The sequence below is a fragment of the Heterodontus francisci genome, chromosome 33 (genome assembly GCF_036365525.1).
Source record: "Heterodontus francisci isolate sHetFra1 chromosome 33, sHetFra1.hap1, whole genome shotgun sequence".
In the NCBI taxonomy this organism is placed as follows: Eukaryota; Metazoa; Chordata; class Chondrichthyes; order Heterodontiformes; family Heterodontidae; genus Heterodontus; species Heterodontus francisci.
This window is the reverse complement of record NC_090403.1, coordinates 41,764,592-41,788,592: the sequence shown is the minus strand read 5'-3', so window position 1 is coordinate 41,788,592 and position 24,001 is coordinate 41,764,592. Positions and strand designations below refer to the sequence as shown.

The window sequence follows — 24,001 nt, the reverse complement described above, 5'->3', positions numbered from 1 at the left end:
CTGGGAACGCATAAAAGGAATTTGCAGGCTGGATTTGGCCCATACCTAACAAGCTGATCACTCCCGTTTTAGGCAGTAAATGCATCACCTGATGTGATGCAGATTCATACACATCAGCAGATCTTCAGTTCAGTCCTTGGTGTGCGCTGAGTGAACAGATCTGAGCAAAGGGTGGCAGTAGAACATTACTGTCAAGGTGTCCCTCAGCTAAGGGAGGTAGGAACAGCCTCCTGCTCCAGCCACCTTTTCATGTATGTGGATTGTCAAGTGAGGAAATGATTTGAGTTCAACTATGAGGCTTCCATACTCAAAACCTACGAATGCTCACTCGGCTGGCACTAAGAAAGGATACTTAGGCAAGAAATCAGAGGTCTGCCAGTGTTGTTGGGACCATAACCCAGTATTCATCAGTGTGAAGGAGGGGAAGAAATAGGCAAGACAAGCAACAGTAATCCAACGCCGCTCTTCAAGAGTGATCAGCACAATGGTCTATGGTAGTGATCTAAACATTAATATTTCTAAAGTAACTGAGGCCACGTTGGCCCATTTACCAATGGCTGTTTAAATACAATGTTAATCTGGGTTATTGATAAACCTGTTGGTTTTTGCAAAAATAAAATTGGCTGCTAAGTGGTTAGAATATGCCATTTTTCCAGACTTTGCTCTGTTCCTTTTTCATTGGGAAAATATTTAGATTTATTTCTGCAATTAATTCACTGGCTTTCCTGAATCTCTATTGGTGCTGATGCAGTGATTATTGGCTCGCTGAATTAATAGCAGTTTAAGAGAACAGACCTGATAAACAATTATTCTCTAATCCTGCGGACAGCTTCTTTTAATAATGTAAACAGCCAACTTTACAGAGACTGCGGGAGACATTATGGAATCACATATTTGACATGGCTTGTAGCCCCAGGAAGTGGGGAGCGGATTGCATAATTAGATACAGAGTTAAATATAAAACCCTTTGACATGACTCAAATAACTCATCCCCCATGTCCAAAGTCTCCCTATTGTACCATGCTGAAACAAAGCGTCATTGTAACCTGAAGCAAACATTGGTTTTGCCCACCTTTATTCTGACTCAATGGGCCTTGCATCCTCACACCCCAGATATACACATTAGGATGTTGACAAAGAGCTACAAGCCAGCACCATGTAAATAAGTGGGCATCTTTCCTAATTTTTTCTTCCTCCTGCAGAATTTGGCGTTGCAATGCATCTGGAACACAGTACTGGAGTTTTGAATGAATTAAGATGTTGAGTTAAAAATGTTGAGGTACATTGGCAGTGAGGATTTAATGTTGAATTAGAGTTGCTTCTATTACTGCTGCATTTGTACACCATTCAGGCTCAGTCCAGTCAAAAGCACCATTCATAATCTGGCAGGAAATTATGCTTAGACTACAAGTAGATTTGACAACCGAATCAAACTGAGTCTGCTTTTTTCCTGTCGGGAAGTTCAAGAAAGTATAGCTAAATCTAAACTGTTTCGGAGTTTACCAGGTTTGTTGGGGCAGCTTGACTGTCCCATTTAGAACAATATTGTTGTGCAAACAATTTGCAAAAACAGCACTGAACAGCATGACTGGAGTTTAAAATCAAGTTTTCTTTCACAACTGCAGCAGTATTTGTATTTGTCTGTCTCTCTCACTTACACACATACACATACACTGGCGATATTAGACATTTTTCTCAATCAGGAAATGGCCAGTTTGGTTTAAATTCAGCCAACCAAATCTCAGCTGGCTCCCAGTTAATTGCAGACAGAATGCAAGAACATTGATTTTCATTACAAAGATTGACACAGTGGATAACAGCACAAATACAACATTTTTGAACCGAGAACACAACAATGTCATATCACCAGTGGCCTTTCTCCATTGATTACGATTTGAACAGAAAAAGGCAGAGTCCACAAATTTAGCTCCACTTTAGACAGACCTGGTTTCACATTCAAACCAAAATGAGCCCCAAGGCAGGAAAGGCAAATTTCAGTTCCAATTTAAATGTTGATTCCATGCTTTGAAATCAAAGAAAATTTACCACACAGAAGAAGGCTATTTGGCCCATCCTGGCTGTGCCAATCGACGAAGCTACCCAGCCTAATTCCACCTTCCTGCACTAGGTCCATAGCCCTACAGGTCATGACTCTTTAAGTAGGCACCCAAGTACTTTTTAAATGTGGTGAGAGTTTCTGCCTCTATTTGTAAATAGATCATCCCTATTTACTCCATCTAGGCCCCTCATAATGTTACTGTCCTCACTTAAGTCACCCGTCAGCCTGCTCTGTTCAAATGAAAACAATTCCAGCCTATCTAATCTTTCCTCAGACTTTGTATTTAAACTACCCTTAAATCTCATCTGCTTGGCACAATCCATTCCAAAATAGCCTCCATTTCCTATTATAAGCAAGCTGATCTATTAATTCTCATAGAGAAATACAGCACCGAAACAGGCCCTTCGGCCCACCGAGTCTGCGCCGACCATCAACCACCCATTTATACTAATCCTACGTTAATCCCATTTTCCCTCTCACATCCCCACACATACACTCGGGGCAATTTTTTTTTAAACAATGGCCAATTTACCTATCAACCTGCCAGTCTCTGGCATGTGGGAGGAAACCCACATGGCCACAGGGAGAACGTGCAAACTCCGCACAGGCAGTACCCAGAACCGAACCCGGGTCGCTGGAGCTGTGGGGCTGCGGTGCAAACCACTGCGCCACTGTGCCGCCCATTTAGAACACAAAGCTGAATCCTGACCCTTTTATATTCTTGTCCCTTCCCTAAGTACAGGTTAATTACTTTTTTTTTCAATAAAATTACATCTTTATCTGTATGCAATGTTTAAAAGAACAAGGCCGTGCCAAGACAATACTAGCAGACATACTAACGCCAGAGATAAACAGAACAAGAATTCCCAAATCCTGACTTTCTTTGTTTATCGCAATATGAGTGCAGAAACACAGAACAACAAAAAGTGAAAACACTTAAATGAAGTTCCCAAGGTCTGATGAAGCTATCCATGTAGCTTTGAGTTCAGAACTTGTGATGGCTTAGTCAAGTTCTCCAGTAAATAACTGAACCATATAGATTAGGAAGGTTCCAGGTTTAATCCCCAGTCTACTGAGTTAGTTGATCTACCCCAGGTGGTCGGAAAGCTGCTAGAATTATGCCCCTGGGTCATGAAAGGGAAAATCAGTCCTGGTTCCCACCCAATAACCCCCGCTGGAAGTCCACTTGTGACCGTTGCGTTAAGATCAGAATAATGTTAAGTGTAATATTCCCTGCAGCCGAATAACCTGCAGCTCACTCTGAAGGCGTACACAAGCATAAGTCACTTGGGCAAGGTACCAGAGAATGCCTACTGCTTGCAGAACTATATTAGCAAGGAGCTTTCAGGAGAGGAAGAGAGGATATTAGAGAGAAAAATAAATTAGTGTCGCAAGAACACAAGAAATAGCAGCAGAAGACGACCATATGGCCCACAGAACCTGCTCTGCCATTCAGTACGATCATGGCTGAACTTGGGCTTCAATTCCACTTTCCTTCCCGCTCCCCAGATCCCTTGATTCCCTGTGAGACCAACAATCTATCTATCCCAGCCTTAAATGTATTCAGTGATGGAGCATCCACAACCCTCGGGGAGAGAATTCCAAAGATTCACAATCCTTTGAGTGAAGTAATTTCTCCTCATCTCAGTCCTGAATGATTGATCCCTTATCCTGAGACCGTCCCCGTGTTCTAGATTCCCCGACCAGAGGGAACAATCTCTCAAGCCTCTACCCTTTCAGAATCTTGTATGTCTCAATTAGATCGCCTCTCATTCTTCTAAACTCCAGAGAACATAGGCCCAATTTACTCAGCCTCTCATCATAGGACAACCCTCTCATCCCGGGGACCAATTTAGTAAATTTTCACTGCACTGCCTCCAGTGCAAGTATATCCTTTCTTAAATGTGGAGACCAAAACAAGATCAGGGTCACAAGATCAGTCATCATAACTTGTCAAAAAATATAAATTGAAGGAGCAAAAGATACTTCTGATATCCAGGTTTACAAATGGACAATCAGATGTACCTGTTGGCTACCTGTTGAAAAGCAATGTTATTAATTGTAAAATTTGCTGGTGGTAAGTTGGCAGCTCCCATTATCTCAGCAGATTGTTTAGCTTCATGTATACTAATATGAGACCATGCTAGCAGCTCCAATGCAGCTGCATTCACTAAGGCTGGCCATCAGGAAGGCCCAATAAATGTAGACCTGGCAAGTTTACTTTGGGTTCCAGTAAGCAATGTGGAGCCTGAGTGTAGGGAACTGGTGACGCTAGCACAGGTTTTAAACCAGCTTTTGATAGCAAATCTTATCTGGCTACTGCACAAGTATTTCTGCAGCAAGAACTATGGAATGACACCTCACAATCTCACCTCCAAGACAACCCAACCCCTTAAAAATATTGATGCAGGCAAGCCATTTCATGCCAGTGCCAGTGGAGCACCAGTGTGCTGTGTACCATGCAGTGAGGTCATAGGCCCAAATCTCTGCTTCACTGAATTCCCAATATCAGTGATCACACCACAGGGAAAAACTTCAGTGGAGGCTGGGTACTTTCCTACCAGGCATAGAATAGCAAGACAGAGGGCTGCATTTTACAAGCTTGGAGTTTCAAAGATGGTGGCCTGAATGCACAGGCTTTACTTGGCAGAGCTGCAGCGATATTAAACGCAGTGGCTCGCTTACATGGCCAGGGTGGACTGCACACCCCCCCCCCCCCCCATCCCGATGATCTGGAGCATTCGGGCATTCCGTCCCAGGCAATGGCGTCTGGCGACACTGCGCAGGCGCCAACACCATTTTTAAAGGGCTTCCAGCCCTTACATTTAAGGGCTGTGGCCATTTCCCTCTCTAACAGATATACCACTTTGGATATTGTTGGGGGAGATGGCTCAGAGGAAAGCATCAAGAGCCAAGTTCATGGCACCATAGGTGGCTCTGCTGCACAGAAGGGAAGGGAGAAGAGTGGCAGGGCTATAGTGATAGGGGATTCAATCGTAAGGGGAACAGACAAGTGTTTCTGCGGCCGCAAACGTGATCCAGGATGGTATGTTGCCTCCCTGGTGCTAGGGTCAAGGATGTCACAGAGCGGCTGCAGGACATTCTGAAGGGGGAGGGTGAACAGTCAGAGGTCGTGGTACACATTGGTACCAACTATACAGGGAGAAAGAGGGATGAGGTCCAGCAACAAGAATTTAGGGAGCTAGTAGCAGATTAAAAAGCAGGACTTCAAAGGTTGTAATCTCTGGATTACTCCAGGTACCACATGCTAGTGAGTATAGGAATAGGAGGATAGAGCAAATAAATGCATGGCTGAAGACATGCTGCAGGAGGGAGGGCTTTGGTTTTCTGGATCATTGGGTCTGTTTCTGGCGAAAGTAGGGACCTGTACAAGTTGGACGGGTTGCACCTGAACCAGAACAGGATCAACATTCTTGCTGGGAGGTTTGCTAGTGCTGTTGTGGGGGGTGGGGGTTTAAACTAATTTGGCAGGGGGATGGGATACAGAGTGGAGGTGCAGCAGGGGCTGATGCACAGTCAAATATAGAAGAGAAACTGAGTCAGTCTGGAAGGCAGAGCAAATGTCGACCTGTTAAGGCACAAGCGAATAATGCAAGGCTGGACTGCATCTATTTTAACACAAAGAGTCTGACTAGTAAGGCAGATAAATTGAGGGCATTGATTAACACATGGGAATATGAGACATATGGTTTTGGGAAGGGCAGGACTGGCAGCTCAATATTCCAGGCTATAGAATCTTCAGGTGTGACAGGGGACGGTGTAAAAGAGGAGGTGGTATTGCACTGTTGATCAAGGAGTCAATTACTGCAGTAAGGAGGGATGATATCTTAGAAGGTTCCGCAAATGAGGCCATATGATTAGAACTTAAAAACAAAAAGGGGGCAATCATTAGGCTGGGAGTGTACTACGGGCCTCCAAATAGTCAGGAAGAGATAGAGGAGCAGATATGTAGACAAATCTCAAAGAGGTGTAAAAATAATAGGGTAATAATAGGGGATTTCAACTTCCCCAACATCAACAGGGATAGTCTTAGTGCAAAAGGCTTAAAGGGGGCGTAATTCTTAAACTGCATATAGGAGGGATTTCTGAGCCAGCAGGTAGAAAGTCCTACAAGAGAAGGGGCGGTACTGGACCTAATCCTAGGGAATGAAGTCAGACAAGTGATAGAAGTGTCAGTGGGGGAGCATTTTGGGGATAGTGACCATAACTCTGTAAGATATAAGGTAGTTATGGAAAAGGACAAAGAGGGACCGGAAATTAAAGTACTGAATTGGGGGAAGGCCGATTTCAATATGATAAAACAGGATTTGGCCAGAGTGGATTGGGAGCAGCTACCTGTAGGAAAGTCTACATCAGACCAGTGGGAGTCATTCAAAAAGGAAATAGTGTGTGTTCAGGACCAACGTGTTCCTGTAAAGGTGAAGAGTAGGACCAACAAATCCAGGGAACCCTGGATGTCAAGGGATATAGAGGATTGGATCAGGAAAAAAAGGAGGCCTATGGAAGATTCAAAGCGCTGAAAACAGCAGAGGCACTAGAGGAGTATAGAAAGTGTAGGGGGCGGGAGGTACTTAAAAAAGTAATTAGGAGAGCAAAGAGGGGACATGAAAAAACACTGGCGGGCAAGATAAAGGAAAATCCCAAGGTGCTTTATATGTATATTAAGAGCAAGATGATAAGCAGGGAAAGAGTAGGGCCCATTAGGGACCAGAGTGGCAATCTGTGTGTGGAGCCGGAGGGCATAGGTGAGGTTTTAAATTATTACTTTTCATCTGTGTTTACTATGGCGAAGGATGATGTCGGTGTAGAGATCAGGGAGGGGGATTGTGATATACTTGAATAAATTAGCATTGTAAGGGAGGAAGTATTAGCAGTTTTAGCAGGCTTAAAAGTGGATAAATCCCCAGGCCCAGATGAGATCTATCCCAGGCCTTTATGTGAGGCAAGGGAGGAGATAGCAGGGTCTCTGACACAAATTTTCAAATCCTCTCTGGCCACAGGAGAGGTACCTGAGGATTGGAGGACAGCGAATGTGGTACCATTATTCAAGAAGCGTAGTAGGGAAAAACCAGGTAATTACAGGCCAGTGAGTCTAACATCAGTGGTAGGGAAACTATTGGAAAAAATTCTGAGGGGCAGGATTAATCTCCACCTGAGAGGCAGGGATTGATCAGGGATAGTCAGCATGGCTTTATCAGGAGGAGGGCGTGTCTAACTAACTTGATTGAATTTTTCGAGGAGGTGACTCGATGTGTCGATGAGGGTAAGGCAGTTGATGTAGTCTCCATAGACTTCAGTAAGGCTTTTGAAAAGGTCCCGCATGGGAGATTGATTCAGAAGGTAAGAGCCCAAGGGATCCAGGGCAATTTGGCAAATTGGATCCAAAATTGGCTTAGTGGCAGGAGGCAGAGGGTGATGGTCGAGGGTTGTTTTTGCAAGTGGAAGCCTGTGGTGCACCGGAGGGATTAGTTCTGGGACCCTTGCTGTTTGTATTGTACATTAATGATTTAGATGTGAATATAGGAGGTATAATCAGCAAATTCACAGATGACACGAAAATTGGTTGTGCCATAAATAGTGAGGAGGAAAGCCTTAGATTACAGGACGATATAGATGGGCTGGTAAGATGGGCAGAGCAGTGGCAAATGGAATTTAATCCTGAGAAGGTGATACATTTTGGAAGGACTAACAAAGCAAGGGAATATACAATGGATGGTAGGACCCTAGGAGGTACAGAGGGTCAGAGGGACCTTGGTGTACTTGCCCATAGATCACTGAAGGCAGCAGCACAGGTAGATAATGTGGTTAGGAAGGCATAAGGGATACTTGCCTTTATTAGCTGAGGCATAGAATATAAGAGTAGGGAGGTTATGATGGAGCTGTATAAAATGCTTGTTAGGCCACAGCTGGAGTACTGTGTACAGTTCTGGTCGTCACACTATAGGAAGGATGTGATTGCACTGGAGAGGGTGCAGAGGAGATTCACCAGGATGTTGCGTGGGCTGGAGCATTTCAGCTATGAAGAGAGACTGGATAGGCTCGTGTTGTTTCCCTTAGAGCAGAGAAGGATGTGAGGGGGACCTGATTGAGGTATACAAAATTATGAGGGGCATTGATAGGATAGATAGGAAGAAACTTTTTCCCTGAGCGGAGGGATCAATAAACAGGGGGTATAGATTTAAGGTAAGGGGCAGGAGGTTTAGAGGGGATTTGAGGAAAACTGTTTTCACCCAGAGGGTGGTTGGAATCTGGAACACACTGCCTGAAGGGGTGGTAGAGGCAGGAACTCTCACAACATTTAAGAAGTATTTAGATGAGCACTTGAAGCACCATAGCATACAAGGCTACGGGCCAAGTGCTGGAAAATGGGATTCGAATAGATAGGTGCTTGATGGCCAGCACAGACACGATGGGCCAAAGGGCCTGTTTCTGTGCTGTATAACTCTATGATTGTTTAATTTAAAATTTTAAGGTTACATGAGTGTTAAAAATGAAATAACGTTATCCCCACCCCTCCCAATTACCATCAAATTTATTATTTGCCCTCCCCCCAAAAGAAAACTTACTTCGTGCTCCTGACATCCCCCCCACATAGTTAATAAACTATGAACTTTACCCCTTCCCACCACCCCCTGGACCAATCGAAAACGTTTAAACCCGCGCCACCCCCAACCCCCCACCCCGTCCTGAAAACTTACCTGCTCCCCCCTCCCAACCAGTGTTCCGCCTTGGATCTCTGAATGGAGATCCAAAAGCGTGGTAGTGCCGGCCGCCGCCACCAATATGGCATGACTGCTGGGCAAAGTGGGTAAGTATTTAATTCATTAGTGTAAATACATTTCCATATTCAAATCGTGATGCCGCCACCAGGCGGAAGGGGGGGTGGGGGGTGGTGGAGCTGCCATGAGGCCTCGCCACTGCCAGCAATATGGGGCCTGGCCTTCCCAGTGTCAAGGCCTGTGGCGGGCATCTCCTGGAGCCATTTTCCGGGTGCCCCGCCACGACCCCCGATGTCGGGGTGGGGGGTTAAATCCAGCCCAAAATGTTGTTCAGAGGCCAATTTTGCAAACTCCTTGGCTGATTCAGACCATCACTGGTGGGCAGTGGCCTAGGCTGCACTTGGTATACTGTGAAAGGTGGTTAGGGTGAAAAGCAGAGGAAGAGAGGGAGAGAGAGAAAAAGAGAGAGGGGGAAAAATTTGAGAGAGAAAACACAAAGTGGCTTTTTAACAAAAAGGCAAACTAAAATTATTGTGAGTTAATTTATACCAAAACAGTTTTAAATTAACAAATATTTTCTTTACAAATTGGCTGTGGAATTGTGTTGTATTAATACACAAACCTGTGCCAAATTAGTGTTGGTGTTTTGAGACATTGGAGAAAAAAAAATCAATACAAAATGTTACTTGAAAACAGATTTGCCAATACAGAAAACCTCTTGCTGTAGAGGGAGTGAGCTGTGAGGGTAAATATAATCCATCTGGCTGTGCTCTTTAGCTTTTACTGACAACACACGTTATGCAACAAGTCATATCTCGAGCAAGAGACACTTGTAGACCTGTCAACCATTCATCACCAGTAAAACAAACTAATGACCATATATGGAAGCACTTCCTGCTCATAATGACCTGTTGCAGCCAGCTCTTACTGTTACAGATTACAACCAACCCATTCATAAAATGCAACGGGCTGCCTGCTTTCACTTCATGGGACAGTGATGGGGGAGGGGCACTGGTGATATGGCAGATCACATGACAAAAATACCTCCTGATGGGAGAAAACAACTGATTGAGCAGAAAAAGACTGGTTGACGTTTTGTCATTTGTGATGCATTTACATTGCAAAACAGTTGCAGAGTTCACTCATTCAATGTTAGATGCAGCTCCTGGTGTTGTAGAAACTTTCATTTACAGTTTTTTTTACAACATAGGAGTGCAGTTTTCATTGTGTACACAAGCCCAGTCACTTATCCCAACAACATTCTAGATTCAATAAAATGTAGGTTTTATGACTTGGAAGAACCATGGTGGAGGCAGAGGTGGAAGATGATAGCATATTCCATTTCCTAAATTCTTTTGCATGACATATACTCCCTCTTCCTTTCATTCCAAACCCCTAAATTGTCCTGATTTTTCTCCCCTGCACCCACCCCCCCCCATTAATGGTTGTATACGTGGTCTATGGTTGTGATAAGGGAAGCTGTTTTCACAATGTAAATGTAAAGATATGTTTGCTCTCTGTGGAGCCCAATTCTCAAACACTCATTTTCTGAAGAGATGTTTTCAAGTCACCAAATACACTCAATGGCAAAGAGTGAGAAAGAAAATACTTACAGCTTTCACAGTGATAATCCGGTACAAACTGCTCATCGCTGTCTGGCACCTGAGCTGGAATATGAAGAGAAGGAAAATTTTAGAACTGTAAAAAATTGGCTCCTTTTTTCCCCACTCTAAACAGCACTCGGGTTATATGGGGAGCTTATTCTGTAGGACATCAGTACAGCTGGGAGTTGGCCCAACTGCACAATGGCAACTCTTGTTGGGGTCTGATTCTACAAGTGTATTTTGCCGAAATGGCCATTCTAGACAGGGGGTGATGACAGGCTATTTGGCAAAGGGGTGATCACTACTAAGACAGACTCTGCCATCAGCCAATATTTGTACACACACACTTTCCAGCAAGTGCCACAAGTGATCAGGAGAGGGAATCCTTTGTTGATTCACTCTTGCCCCTCAACACAGGCTGATTTTCAGTGCTCTGGCAGAGCAGGGATTGTACTGGATTTACCTAGTTTGTATGGACCGTATCTCCAACACAGAAGTCCTCGAGGCGGCCAACATCCCCAGCTTATACACACTACTGAGTCAGCGGCGCTTGAGATGGCTTGGCCATGTGAGCCGTATGGAAGATGGCAGGATCCCCAAAGACACATTGTACAGTGAGTTTGCCACTGGTATCAGAACCACCGGCCGTCCATGTCTCCGCTTCATAGACGTCTGCAAACGCGACATGAAGTCCTGTGACATTGATCACAAGTCGTGGGAGTCGGTTGCCAGCGTTCGCCAGAGCTGGCGGGCAGCCATAAAGGCAGGGCTAAAGTGTGGCGAGTCGAAGAGACTTAGCAGTTGGCAGGAAAAAAGGCAAAAGCGCAAGGGGAGAGCCAACTGTGTAACAGCCCCGACAAACAAATTTTTCTGCAGCACCTGTGGAAGAGCCTGTCACTCTAGAATTGGCCTTTATAGCCACTCCAGGTGCTGCTCCACACACCACTGACCACCTCCAGGCGCTTACCCATTGTCTCTCGAGATAAGGAGGCCAAAGAAGATGGCTTGTTAGGATAATAAGTGGTGTGTTTACTCACTGAGGCACTGAAGTGCTGGATGCCTTTTTTATGCTGCTTAAAGAACACGATTCACATCACAAGCCAACAGCGGCCATGAACACCTCGTTATTACTAGGTTTGCAGAATAAATTCCAGCTCCTGATCAACAGTTAAAGAAAATAAATGGATGCCGGACTCCAATGTTTATTGTGCAGATGCTGCCTGGCAGGAGCGAGCAGTGACATGAGCATTTTATATGCTCTCTGACCAGGTATCAGACTGCCAGAAGCTGTATTGCGGCCATTCGATATAAGACTAGTGCACATAGCTAGAATTTTGGGAAAAGGGCAACTGCAAAATGAAAGGCAATAAATATTTTACATGGAACGTGCCCCCCCTCCTCAAAGCAAATGACTACTTATTTATCCACTTAAGATAATATGGGATAAATGAAGAGATCTTCTTTAAACCTAACACAGTACTGAGTGTATCCAGAAATCAAGACTCCAGTTCAGTTTTCTACTTGTGCATACTCACATGTAACCCTGGAATAAATGTTTAACTTATAGACAATTTTCTCTCACCCCATCACGGAACTTTATAACAGAACAGCAGTCACTGTTTATAAATACTCTCTGCGAAGTTACTCTTTGGAATGATAACATAAAGATACTGATTTCGAGCTGATGAAATATTTAGCTCAGTGGTGAGTGTTAATATTTGGCCACATATTTGGACTCGCTAGCCATACGTAGCATGAGCAATGTCACCCCCATTCAGTATTGAAACAGCAATCTTTATTCTGAAGACTCGCAGATTTTCCGAGTGCCTGGCATAAAGGGTGGTCTGGTGCAGTCCAGAAGCATACTGAGCAAGGGTGACCGGACATCAGTAATACAGTTCCCCTGACAATCCTCCCATTTTAATTAATTAACTGGGAAATCTGCCTTTAAATTTTGAAATATCTTAATATACACTAAATGGAAATGAGAATATGAGTGAAATGTTATGAGACCCACACTGCCGGTGGGGTCTACATGCAACAAACTGTTCACTAGGTGCATGTGGATGCACTATGTGTGATTTTCCATCCATTGGAAATGACAAAAGAAATAAGATCACTACTTTTCAGCACTTCTCAAATGTTATTTCAGATGAACCGGAGTTCTGCGGGTCTGAGGAAATCTGGTATTCAAAAGGTTGGCAAAGTATTTTTATTTAAAATGCAATGAAGATGACACCACTCCATGGCGTGCTCAGGATCGTCTAGGTTAACTTCCTTCTTAAAGCTGTAATCCCTTTCTAATGGTCTGAGCTTTAGCCATTAACTAGTGGAATCACCTATAACTTGTCCCCACACAATCCAAATAAATTGGCGTTACTAAGGGTATATAATAGATAAACAACTGACATTGCAGTATACACATACAAAATACACATTAATAGTCTTCTCAGTTTTACCAAATGGTAATCTATTAATTGGTCAGTGAAAACACCTCTGTTTAATAGAAATCATTGTCCTGTTGTACTTTAGCCAATGTAATATCATATGTTCAAGCTTTTTATGCTGACCGAAACTGAATACACACACAGAGCAAACAAAATCTTTAGATGGAAACAAAATAATAGAAGAAATCAGTTTTATACTGCAGAACTATATACAATTCGATCAATAAATTAAACCAGCTTGCATAAATAAAATGTTGAAAAAGGGTTGGGGAGAGGAAAAACTTAGGAATTAAAGGAAATTTGGGGAAAAATGCTGAAAATCCGAACTAAAAGAAAATTGACAATGCTGAATTGCAGAACACGTCCATTAACAATGAGTAAAAAAAGACAGAACAGTTTAAATAGAGACCCTTATCTCCAGCCATGTTTTCAGATGCCAAAAGACCTGCTACGTATTTCTAGCATTTGCTGTTTTTATAGGAATTAAGGAGTTTCCTGCATTATTACATACAGCATAATGAAATGAGATACCAAGAGGTACATCTCTAAGCAGAAGCCAAGCACCGTAGGAGCTCTACTAGGCAAGAATGGAATCCAAGTCTAGTTTAAATATATCTTCTCCCCTCCGGCGCTGAAAGCACTGGCTCTTGTCGAGATGTATTTCCAAAGGTGCTGGCAATTCTTTAGCGTCTCACCCATTCTTTATCTGGGAGCCAAACCAATGAGCATCCACAAGCTGTTTGACCATGAAGGGCATCGGAACCAAACCTGAACCGGTCTTCATCTGGCGTGCACAGGCAGGCTTTCCAGCAGGAGTTCCTGGACGGACTTTCTCCTTACCTGGGCACTGAGGCCAAGCGTCATCAAATTTTGCAGCACAGGAGGAGGAGGAGGAGGAGATCATTTGGCTCATTGGGCCCAAGCTGGCTCGTTGAAAGCCCTACCCACTCGGGCACACTCCCCTGACCTTCCCCCACAAGTGTTTATTTTTTTGTGTCAATTGTAAGGCTATAACTGGACACAGATTTGGAAGATTTGATTATTTAATCCATGCCAAGGAGTTTTTTTTTCCACCTTTGGCAAAGAGAATCGACAGGGCTTCAACCACATTACTGAAAACACCACCATATGTCCAATCTTTGGCAGAAAGTGGGCAAATGTGCATAAAGATTTAATTTTTAAAAAACAACAAACTTGTAGGACACCAGCTGATTTCATTACAAATATTCAGTGAAAGAACCTCACGTTAAGGGCTGTCCCAGCAATTTGCTTCATTCCCTTTTTGAAAGAAGTAATACATTTTTAAATAATTCACCCAAAGGCAAAGTTATACAGAAATGAATGCTGAGGGACACCTAGATGTGAAAGGTTACTAGCTTAAGAATTAAACTCCTTTTAAGCGGGAGAGGTTGTCTGAACTTGTATTTGGTGTAGCTTTTGATTTTTGTTTTTGACGGTTTCCGATTACAATCCAGGCAAAGCGACATCCCTCACCCACACACACTTTTAAGAACTTGCGCAGACACAAACGGACACTTCCAACGATTTCAGGAATTCTCTGCAATTGCTGTACGCACAAATCAAACTGTAGGAGGAATTTTTTAAAAACACATCGACTAGCGTGCTGTCGGAAAAGAGACCCAGACTGAACTCACGTGTTTTCCACAAGTTCATTCAACAGCAACCCCCTCCCCCGCCCCCCCCCCCCCCAAAAAAACCTCTGCATATGTTTCCCATTAATCGTAGTGTCGGTATTTTGAAATTCGTGGCTTTAAAATCTTGGCACCACAAAAGTGGGTTCAAAAATCCTTTAGAAGATGCTAAAGATTAAAGTGTTGGGAGTTTCAGAGACTTTGTGCAATTACTTTAATTTATTTTATTCAAGTATTTCAGCAGCCAAGAAACATAACTAACTCTGGAATATAAAAGTATATAAAAATGTAACTCTTAACATCAGGATATGTTTCCTTCTGATAGCTTGTACATTACGCGGGGGCATGTACAAAACACAGCGGCCGAAGCACAGACCTGCTCAAGCAAAACTCACCGATGTTTGGAAAGACTGAACGAGGTGACATGAATCAGCAAGAAAATTATTATAGAATGGCAGCAAGTAGAAAGGTGAGGAAGGAAAGAAAAAGATAGAGTAATGAAGCAAAACAAAGTCCACAAATATCAGATTTTTAGCTATACATAAGGAATGGGAAGATTAAAAATTCCCCACGAACATTCCTGTTTTTTTTTTAAACTCACCTTCTGCAAGCCAAGTCTCTTGAAGTTGGCTTAAATCCTGGAAGAGATCTAGAAAAGGAAGAACGAAAAGTAAAGTTTAAAAGTGCAGCTTTCCCAGTCTATTGAGGCGCACGTTTTAAATACTCATGCAAAAGCCAGCTTCCTGATATAGTTGATACCTTCTGAATCCTGAGTTAATTCTTTGGTGATGTATCTCCTCTTTCTGGTGGTCACCGCCCGCTCAAAGGTCCCAGTGTCGTGCACTTTCTGCAGGTTAAAATAACCAGAGTGTGTTTACCCGCTCAGCGAACTTTACCTGGAATTCAGATTCATGCATTCAAATAGTTAACATCGCCCCGTCATTTCTTACCGACTCTTGTTAGTTTCCCAATCTTTGGTGCCATCGATTTACAACTTTTAATAATGTCTCAATGATTTTACAGATTTATCCCCCCCCCCCCCTTCCCCCCAAACATACAGATTCAACAAGATCGCGACGCAAAAAGAAAACACCTTTTTTTTACAGTTCAGATCTTTTGGCTCCATTGTTTTTCAAAGCTCGACAGTAGCAGTCCATTTCTCAGAATGACTGTACTCACGTTTGAAAATGTGTAAGGCACTTGCTGATCCAAGTAGCCATCCATCCTGTGTTCCATTGTTAACCGTTTATGAGCATTAAGACTGGATTTGACAACAAGAAGCTTCGATCAGCCTGCGGAGATTGAGGTGGGGGCGGAGGTGGGGGGGGGAGAGAGATCATGAATGAACGAGCGAGGCATGCATAAGTAATAAGCTTCATTCACAAAAAAAAATCCAAGAGACAGCCTGCAGGCAAGTGAACGGCTGGTCTCCCAGAGAAACACGCAGTCTTTTAAAGCAAGCATGCACCCATTTAAAGACGGGCTAAGAAATTGGACACATTTTGCTCTGCGTTTTGATTGAAAGATCAATGAAAAAAAACTCTTGGGCTCGCATTTTAGATTATGCAGCCTGAGCAACCATCAGTTAAAATAAAAAAAAGCCTGCATTTCCATAGCGCCTTTCACGATGTAAGTTGTCCACTTTACACTACTTTTGAAGTGTAGTCACCGTCCTCCTGTCGGAAAGCCAGCAGTCAATTTGCACACAGCAAGCTCCCACAAGCAACAATGTGATAATTACCAGAAAATCTGTTTTTTTTTTGGTGATATTGATTGAGGGATAATTATTGGCCAGGACACCAGGGATAACTCCCCTGATCTTCTTCAAAATAATGCCATAGAATCTTTTGCATCCTCCTGAGAGGGCAAATAGAGCCTTGGTTTAACATCTCATCCAAAAGACGGCACCCTCGACAGTGCAGCACTCCCTCAGTACTGCCCTGGAGTGTCAGGCTAGATTTTTGTGCTCGTGTCCTGAAGTTTGCATATGTTAGCCATGCTATGAGGTTAAAAAGTGCACCATTTTAGGAACAATTTGAAAGAAAATTCAGTGGAGGCCCTGCTAGGTATCTAAATACATTGATATATCCATCGATTGCATTACAATAAAATCAAGGTAACAATCTGTGGCAGCTTGCCTCGGTGGTAACACTCTTGTTGTTGAGTCAGAAGGTCATGGGGTTCAAGTCCAGTCCAAGAACTTCAGTGCATAATCTAGGCTGAGTCTACATACAGTAAATATATATGAGGGAGTGCTACATGCTTGAGGTACCATCTTTCCATCAAGGCATTAAAACAGAGGACACAGAAGGTTCCAAGGGAGTTCTCCCAATGTCCTGGTCAACATTTATCTTTCAATGAACACTTCTAAAAATAGATTAACTGGTCATTTATCTCATTGTGGTAGTGGGATCTTTCTGTGTGTAAATTGGCTGTCACATTTTCCGACAAAACAACAATGACCATACTTCAAAAGCTGTGAAACATTTTAGGTCATCCTGGGGATGTGAAAGATGCTATATAAATGTACGTTAATTGGTTTGTTAACACATTTGCAACAGAATTATGGTCATGGACATGAAGGGACTGTACTTGAAATAGTAACTTAACTGTTCTCTATACAGACACTGACTCACCTGCTAAGCGTTGGCAGTATTTTCTGTTTTGATTTTAGAGCCTGCAGTGTGACCACTGTTGGGGAACCTATTTTACTCATAATTAAATTTGGAGAATTAGCAAAATGTCTGTGATTCATTTCAAAGTAAGGAAGTGCTCTACTTATAAAATTAATCCTGCATTTGAAAACAAGTTCTCCCAAAAGCCAGCCTTTGGAAAAGTTTAAATTCAATTACATTTCTGTGAACAGTGTGGAGGTTGGGGGGTGGGGGGGGGGGGGGGACACACTAAACTCTCATAACATTGGTATCATTGATACAGTACATTTGGAGGGATTAACTTGTAGAAATGGAACAATGGCAACAAACGTAGACTCAAAGTTTCTTCAATAAGAGTAAAGTGAAATAAACAGGTGACAGGAATGTCCAGTGTACATTTTGATTTGGGCCTCTGAAGATAAGATTTCATGGGAGGGCCTTTTAACAATAGACCAGTTTATACCAGATGTATGGGTTGAGTCTCACTAGTTGACTTCTGAGGGTTATTTCTGAAACAGGCACTTGCTGTGACTCAATTGCACAATACTTCACGTGACACAAGTTACATAAATTGCCAGTGGCCGCCGCCTTTGAAACCGTCTTTTCTTGCAGCAATACTTTTTGTCAGTTCCAATGATGCAATCTTTGGTAGAATATCCATTTCTTGAAAATAAATATAAACTTTGGTCACTACTTGCTACCACTCCATCATGCACATGGTAGAAAGTTTCCATATTTGCCCACCAAACATTGTATATAGATATACATATATATGACAGAACTTGCATTAATACAGCATTGTTCACATCTCAGGAGGTCCCATCGCACTCAATAAACAATAAAATTACCAGTTTATTATAAAACAAGTCTCAACCAGTAACGTAGCAAAGTATAAACACACAGATCGAAATATAAAAGCTCCCTTTTTACCTTAGCCCCTCACACACACATACACTGGTTAATTGAAAAAATAAAGAGATTTACTCTTTAGCGCTCTAGTATAAAAAAAACACACGTGACCAAAATACTTGCTAATTCTTGAAAAAAAAAGAGAAGATATGAAATTATGTCAGATGTCCTTTTAGATTTGTCGTCCCAAATACAAATAGACGCCTGTCACTGGGTTCTTTCTAGAACAGTTCTTGACAGACGACGTTGAAGATCAGTTTGGGCAGGCTTTTCAGGGAAAATGCAGTAACAGGGGTTTCAGGCAGTTTCTTACAGTTGTTTCTCAGCTTCTAAAGAGATGGAAAACTGGCAGGCTTTTTCAAACAGCTGGAACAGACTGAGTTGGGTGTTGCTCTCTTGGCAAGTTTCCTCCAACTGTCTTTTCAAACCATTGTCCGTATCCCAACTCACTGTTCAAAGTGAAACCAAAACCAATGTCATAAGAATCAAGCCTCCTGGCCCCTATAAATCTTTACCTGTCATCTCTTTGTAAACATCCTTCCCCAAATCAAAAACGACCCAAAGCACTTCACAGCACCAAAAACAGGCACTGAGCAATAATAGCAAAATGATGAGGAAAGCTGGCTTAAAGCACGGTAAAGGAGGTAAGTGTTGAGAAGGTTGGGGTAAGTGGTTAGAGGGGCAGAGTTTCCGATTGTAGGGCTAGATTGGTTGAAGGCTCTGATACTGAAAATAGAGCAGGGGGATGCAGCAGAGTCCAGAGTCGGAAGAGCAAAGAGCTGACACACAGGGATGGACAAAGTTGCAGAGACAGGTTGCAGCAATTTAGAATTTGATGAGTTGGGAGTTTATGTAGAGTGGAGCTCAGGAGATCAGTGAGGAGAAATGGTGAAGCATTCAAGCCTGGAGGTGACAAAGGTATGGTTGAGCATTTCAACAGCAGTGGGGGCTAGAGGGGCAGACGTGGGAAATGTTGCAAGGTGAAACAATGTATTATTATATCTATAAATTTTAATTCATTTAAAATGTGCTAGCAATGTGAAATTATTTAAATTTATTTCCATACTACATGAACTGTTTCTCAACTGTCTCCTGGGGTGATTAACGACCTTCTTGAAAATTCTTACAGAGGGATTCAATGCATTAATGTCTTCAGGTGGTCTTAGATTAATGGAGTGCTTTCGATGGCACATTTTAGTATAAGTGAATCTGACCATTGAGGAGAGCTGAGCATGGAGAATTTTAGAGTTTCTGTTTGAGTGCCTCTCAGCTGGCACTACTTCTATATAACATCAGGTGCCAGCAGGATATTGCTTACCAGTGAATTTTGCAACTATTATCAATTTTCAGATTTTTGACTTGTTACTTTGCTATTTGCTCTGTCACACATTTATTTAGGGTTGAAGAGTTGCGTGAAGGGGTAAGAATTAAGATACAGTAGAAAATCTTGCTCTGTTGCTGCAGCTGAATAATTCACATTGTGAAAATATCAGAGAAAATAAACTGAAAAACAGTTCCCAGGCCATAACTAGAAGCCATATGATGTCTAGAGTGTGAAATACCCATTTATACTTCATTCATCCACAGAACTTTGGAGCAGCAACAAAGTAAAAATAAAATAAAGAATAAACAAATACAGTAAATACACAATAAGATCAATGATCTAGAATTACTGTTGATATTAGTGAATATTTAATATGTTTGTATGTTTTTTTATCTGTTAACTCATTTAAAATAAACAAATTAATCCCATCATTAAGTTAGCACACAGAGGCACATCATGTGGATGCATTAAGCATTTGTATGCTGATATCACTAACAGTATTTCTAGAATTATATTTGATAGCTCTCATTGTCATTTTGGGACTGAGATTGCCTATCCCAGAGTCTTTAAAAATGTGTGAATGCTGGTTGGAGACAAGATCACACTTTATGAGCCAAATAATCCGCCAGAAAGTAAACTGTTGCTGGGCATCCAGACATGATGGAATCATTTTCAATTTACCAGCAGAGCGTAACACTGGCATTGCAGATCAGGCACTAGTTATAGAAACTGCCAGAAAATCACACGGTTGTTATAACAAGTGCCTGACCCACAATGCTCGTTTTGTGCTAAGTGGTAAGTTGAAAATTACCTCTGATATGTTTACTCTACAAAAAGGTAAACAAGCATGTGAAGGCTGAAAGTTATTTTAATGGGGGAATTCAATCAACCAAATATATATATATTGAAATACCCAAGTGGTTCAGAGTCAGAGATGGTAAACGTAATGCATAATTGCCTTGTGGCCTAATGCATCAGGGAAGCCACAGGAGGCAGTACGCATCTTGAGTTGGTAATGATGTAACTGAGATGATATACAGGGAATAGAAGTCGTGACACCTGTGACCCAGAATCATCAAATTCAAAATAAGCAGGGATTCAGAAATGATTTTAAACAGGCTAACTTCAAAAGATATGAGAGAATAGTTTATTCAAATTGAAAATTGATGGGCTCCTGGAGGTGGTGATGGGGGAGGGGGGCAAGGAGAATTGTTCAACACTTCAGTAAAGGACAAGTGGAGCACCTTTAAAGACATAATGCTCAGTATGCAGGGTAAATTTATACCTAGGATCAGCAAGTGTAAACTAAAGAAATGTGACCCTAAATCAATTAACAAATTATATGGAAATGAACTAAGGAGGAAAAATGAAGTTGAAAAATCTGGCAGGGAGCAACAAGGTGAAGCGATTCATTGGGATGAATATACAAACATGCAGATATATTTTACAAGCGTGGTCAGCAAACAGGATTTAAACATAGCTGTAAGGGCAAAACATTATAGTAAGAAATTATTTCAGTACAGAGCAGTCAGAGAAGACATAAGATTCTTATAATACATACAGGTGGAAACCAAACAAAGAGACAAGGTAGCTAATTCATTAAATTATTACTATCTCTCAAGTATTCACTGGGGAAAATATGAGCAAAATGTTCTCCCCAAATTATGATAATTGAAATTGAAGTAATGACTTTGGGGTAAGAAATGGAGATCCCAGCCAGACTTAAAGTACCCAAAACAAATAACTTTCCATAGGAACATAGGAATAGGAGCAGGAGTAGGCCATTCGGCCCCTCAAGTCTGCTCTGTCTTTCAACTAGATCATGGCTGATCTTCTACCTCAATGCCATTGCCCTTGGATAAGTGGTATTTATTTCAGAGTACTAAGACAGATAAAGGTGATGATCTATGGGCCATTGAGAGCCATTACGAAGGAGCCATTGAAACCTTACATGGTCCTGGTAGATTAGAAGTAAACTCATTTTATGCCAATTTTCAAAAAGGGTGACAAAGCAGACACAGACTTATAGTCGTTTGGTAGTACAGAACTTGAGTATTGCTGAAAATAAAGACATGTTGTCGAAGCATTTTGTCTTGTACTCATCAGGACATTCCACAAGAATACCAATGTAAAGGTGAATAACAACAACAGTATATACAGTATAAAGTTGTTGTTTGTCCTTACATTGGTATTCTTGCAGTTGTCCTGATGAGTGCAAGATGAAAAGCTTCAACAACATGTCTCTATTTAAGCAATACTCAATTACAGACTTGTTAGACTTACTTCCCTACCATGAAAAATAATGGAAATGGTTATCAGGAGTAAACTTGCAGATTAACTCTGGATTATAATTTAGTAAACAACAGCTAACATGGAATTGGTAGGGAAAGATCCTCCATGATCAACTGTTTTAGTCTTTTTGAGGAAGCGTCATCCCAAGGGGAGCATGCACAGACCCTTGATGTAGTGTAGCTAGACTTCCAAAAAGCTTTTGATAAAGTTCTTGCTGAAAAGCTAAGAAGATTGGACAGACTAGGCTTGTTTTCACTGGAGTTTAGAAGAGCGAGGGGAGATTTGATTGAAGTATATGGTCTGGACAAGATAGATGTGGAAAGGATGTTTCCTCTTGTGGGCGAGACAAGAACCAGGGGGCACTGTTTTAAAATTAGGAGTTGCCCTTTTAGAACAGAGATGAGGAGAATTTTTTTCTCTCAGAGGGCTGTGCGACTTTGGAACCCTCTGCCTCAGAAGGTGGTGGAGGCGGGGTCATTGAATATTTTTAAGGCGGAGGTAGATAAATTCCTGTTAGGCAAGGGAATCAAAGGTTATCGGGGGTGGATGGGAGTGTGGAATTTGAGTCAGAAACAGATCAGCCATGATCTTACTGAATGGTGGAGCAGGCTCGAGGGGCCAAATGGCCTACTTCTGCTCCTAATTTGTATTTTCTTATGTATATCCGTATCTGATCTATTAGTAAACTCAATGCAGTGGGAGATTCAGGGTAAAGTTTGAAAATGGATAAGAAATTAGATGAAGGGCAGAAAGCTGCAGGTATTCATTAATGACCTTATGTTGGGGTGAGAGGAGGTGCCTCAGGGATCACAGACGGAACCCCTATGTTTGAATGTACATTAGTGACTTCAGCCCAGAAATTCAAAGCAAATTGGTTAACTTTGAAGATAACACCAAACTATGAGGGGCAGCTGATTCTGAGGAAACGGCTCAGGAACTACAATAGAGTCGGGCAAAATATGCAAGTGGGCAGAACAATGGCAAATGAAAATCTAATATGTCAAATTATAAAGTATTATACATAGGAAGAAAGAAATCAGTGGCAAAAGTTCCCTATGAATAGTGTCAAAAGAGATCTAAGGATTTTAGTAGATTCAATGCTCAACACCTCCAACTAATGTGCAGCAATGATCAACAAAGTAAATAGAGTGTTCATCCAATAGAGCAGTATAGCATTTCAGAGGAAGTCGTGTTCAAACTGTATAGTGCTATGTTCAGACTACACTTTGACTAGAGCATCCAGTACTCAAGGGAGATATGCAGGCCCTGGAGCCAGTTCAGAAAGGAGTCATGAAAATGATCCCTAGACTCAGAGGACTGAGTTATGAGGAAAGACTAGACAAATATGGCTTTCTCAGCCTTGAAAAGAGGGGACTCTATAGAGGCTTGAAAAATATTAGAAGGTAAATTCAGAAAATTAATTTATTTTAAATTGAAAGTGGGACAAAGTAATATACATTCTGATGAAAGGTCACAGACCTGAAATGCTAATTTTGTTTATCTCTCCACAGATACCGCCAGACCTGCTGAGTATTTCCAGCATTTTCTGTTTTTATTTCAGATTCCAGCATCCGTAGTATTTTGTTTTTTTAAAAATTATTATTAAAGGAATATAGGTTCAAACTAGTATTAGGATGGATGTGTGGAAGTTCTTCGCACAATAAGTGATCAACATGTGGAGTGGACTTCCAGGTAGATGGTGGGGGTGAAAACACTGTAATTATTCAAGAAACAGCTAGATGCCATGATGGGGTACTGTGGGGTCGTTCTGGAAGCATAAATTAAGTAAGGCTGAATGGCTTTCCTCCTTCATATTTATTATGATCTTGTTATGTATCAATCCTCTGGGCCGTGGTACTGCCAAACATGCAGATAAAATATAATCCTTTTTTTAACATAATGGTGCTTTGCAAAGTGAACAATACAATTTACAAAGTTTCTTTGGAGTGATTGATCCCCAAAATAAAGTCTGCCACCTCTGTCTACTGATTTCATACTGGTAAAATGGTAGTGTTGACACAGTGTAAGAGTGGCTCTGGGCAAACACTAACATTTGCCATTGATGTGTGCCATCACAAGGGAACATGAAACACCAGAGTGGAGATGTAATTTTTCCACATTGATCTGCTTTCTGAGTAGCTATGTGACTGCATCCTGAGGTCTGCTATCTGCAATTGTAACCTATAAACTGGAGTGGGCTCTGTCAGAGGCGAACTGTAAGGCAGAAATTGTAACAACAACTTATATTTGTATAGCGCCTTTAGCGTAATAAAACATTCCAAGGCACTTCACAGGAGCATTATAAAACAAGATTTGAAAT

The 24,001-nt window shown here is 41.9% G+C and overlaps 1 protein-coding gene across 2 annotated transcripts in view; it reads right to left on the bottom strand.

Moving 5' to 3' along the window:
• Nucleotides 1-24,001, bottom strand: part of etv4 (ETS variant transcription factor 4) — a 103,505-nt gene that overhangs the window by 71,275 nt on the left and 8,229 nt on the right. For both annotated transcript variants that reach the window (XM_068013355.1, XM_068013356.1), the window contains exons 2-5: nt 15,682-15,794; nt 15,262-15,349; nt 15,104-15,151; nt 10,413-10,466 (exon numbers count right to left, since the gene is read on the bottom strand). In XM_068013355.1, coding sequence (XP_067869456.1) covers nt 10,413-10,466; nt 15,104-15,151; nt 15,262-15,349; nt 15,682-15,738 — 247 coding nt within the window. In that variant the 5' untranslated portion in view covers nt 15,739-15,794. The remainder of the gene's footprint in view (nt 1-10,412; nt 10,467-15,103; nt 15,152-15,261; nt 15,350-15,681; nt 15,795-24,001) is intronic.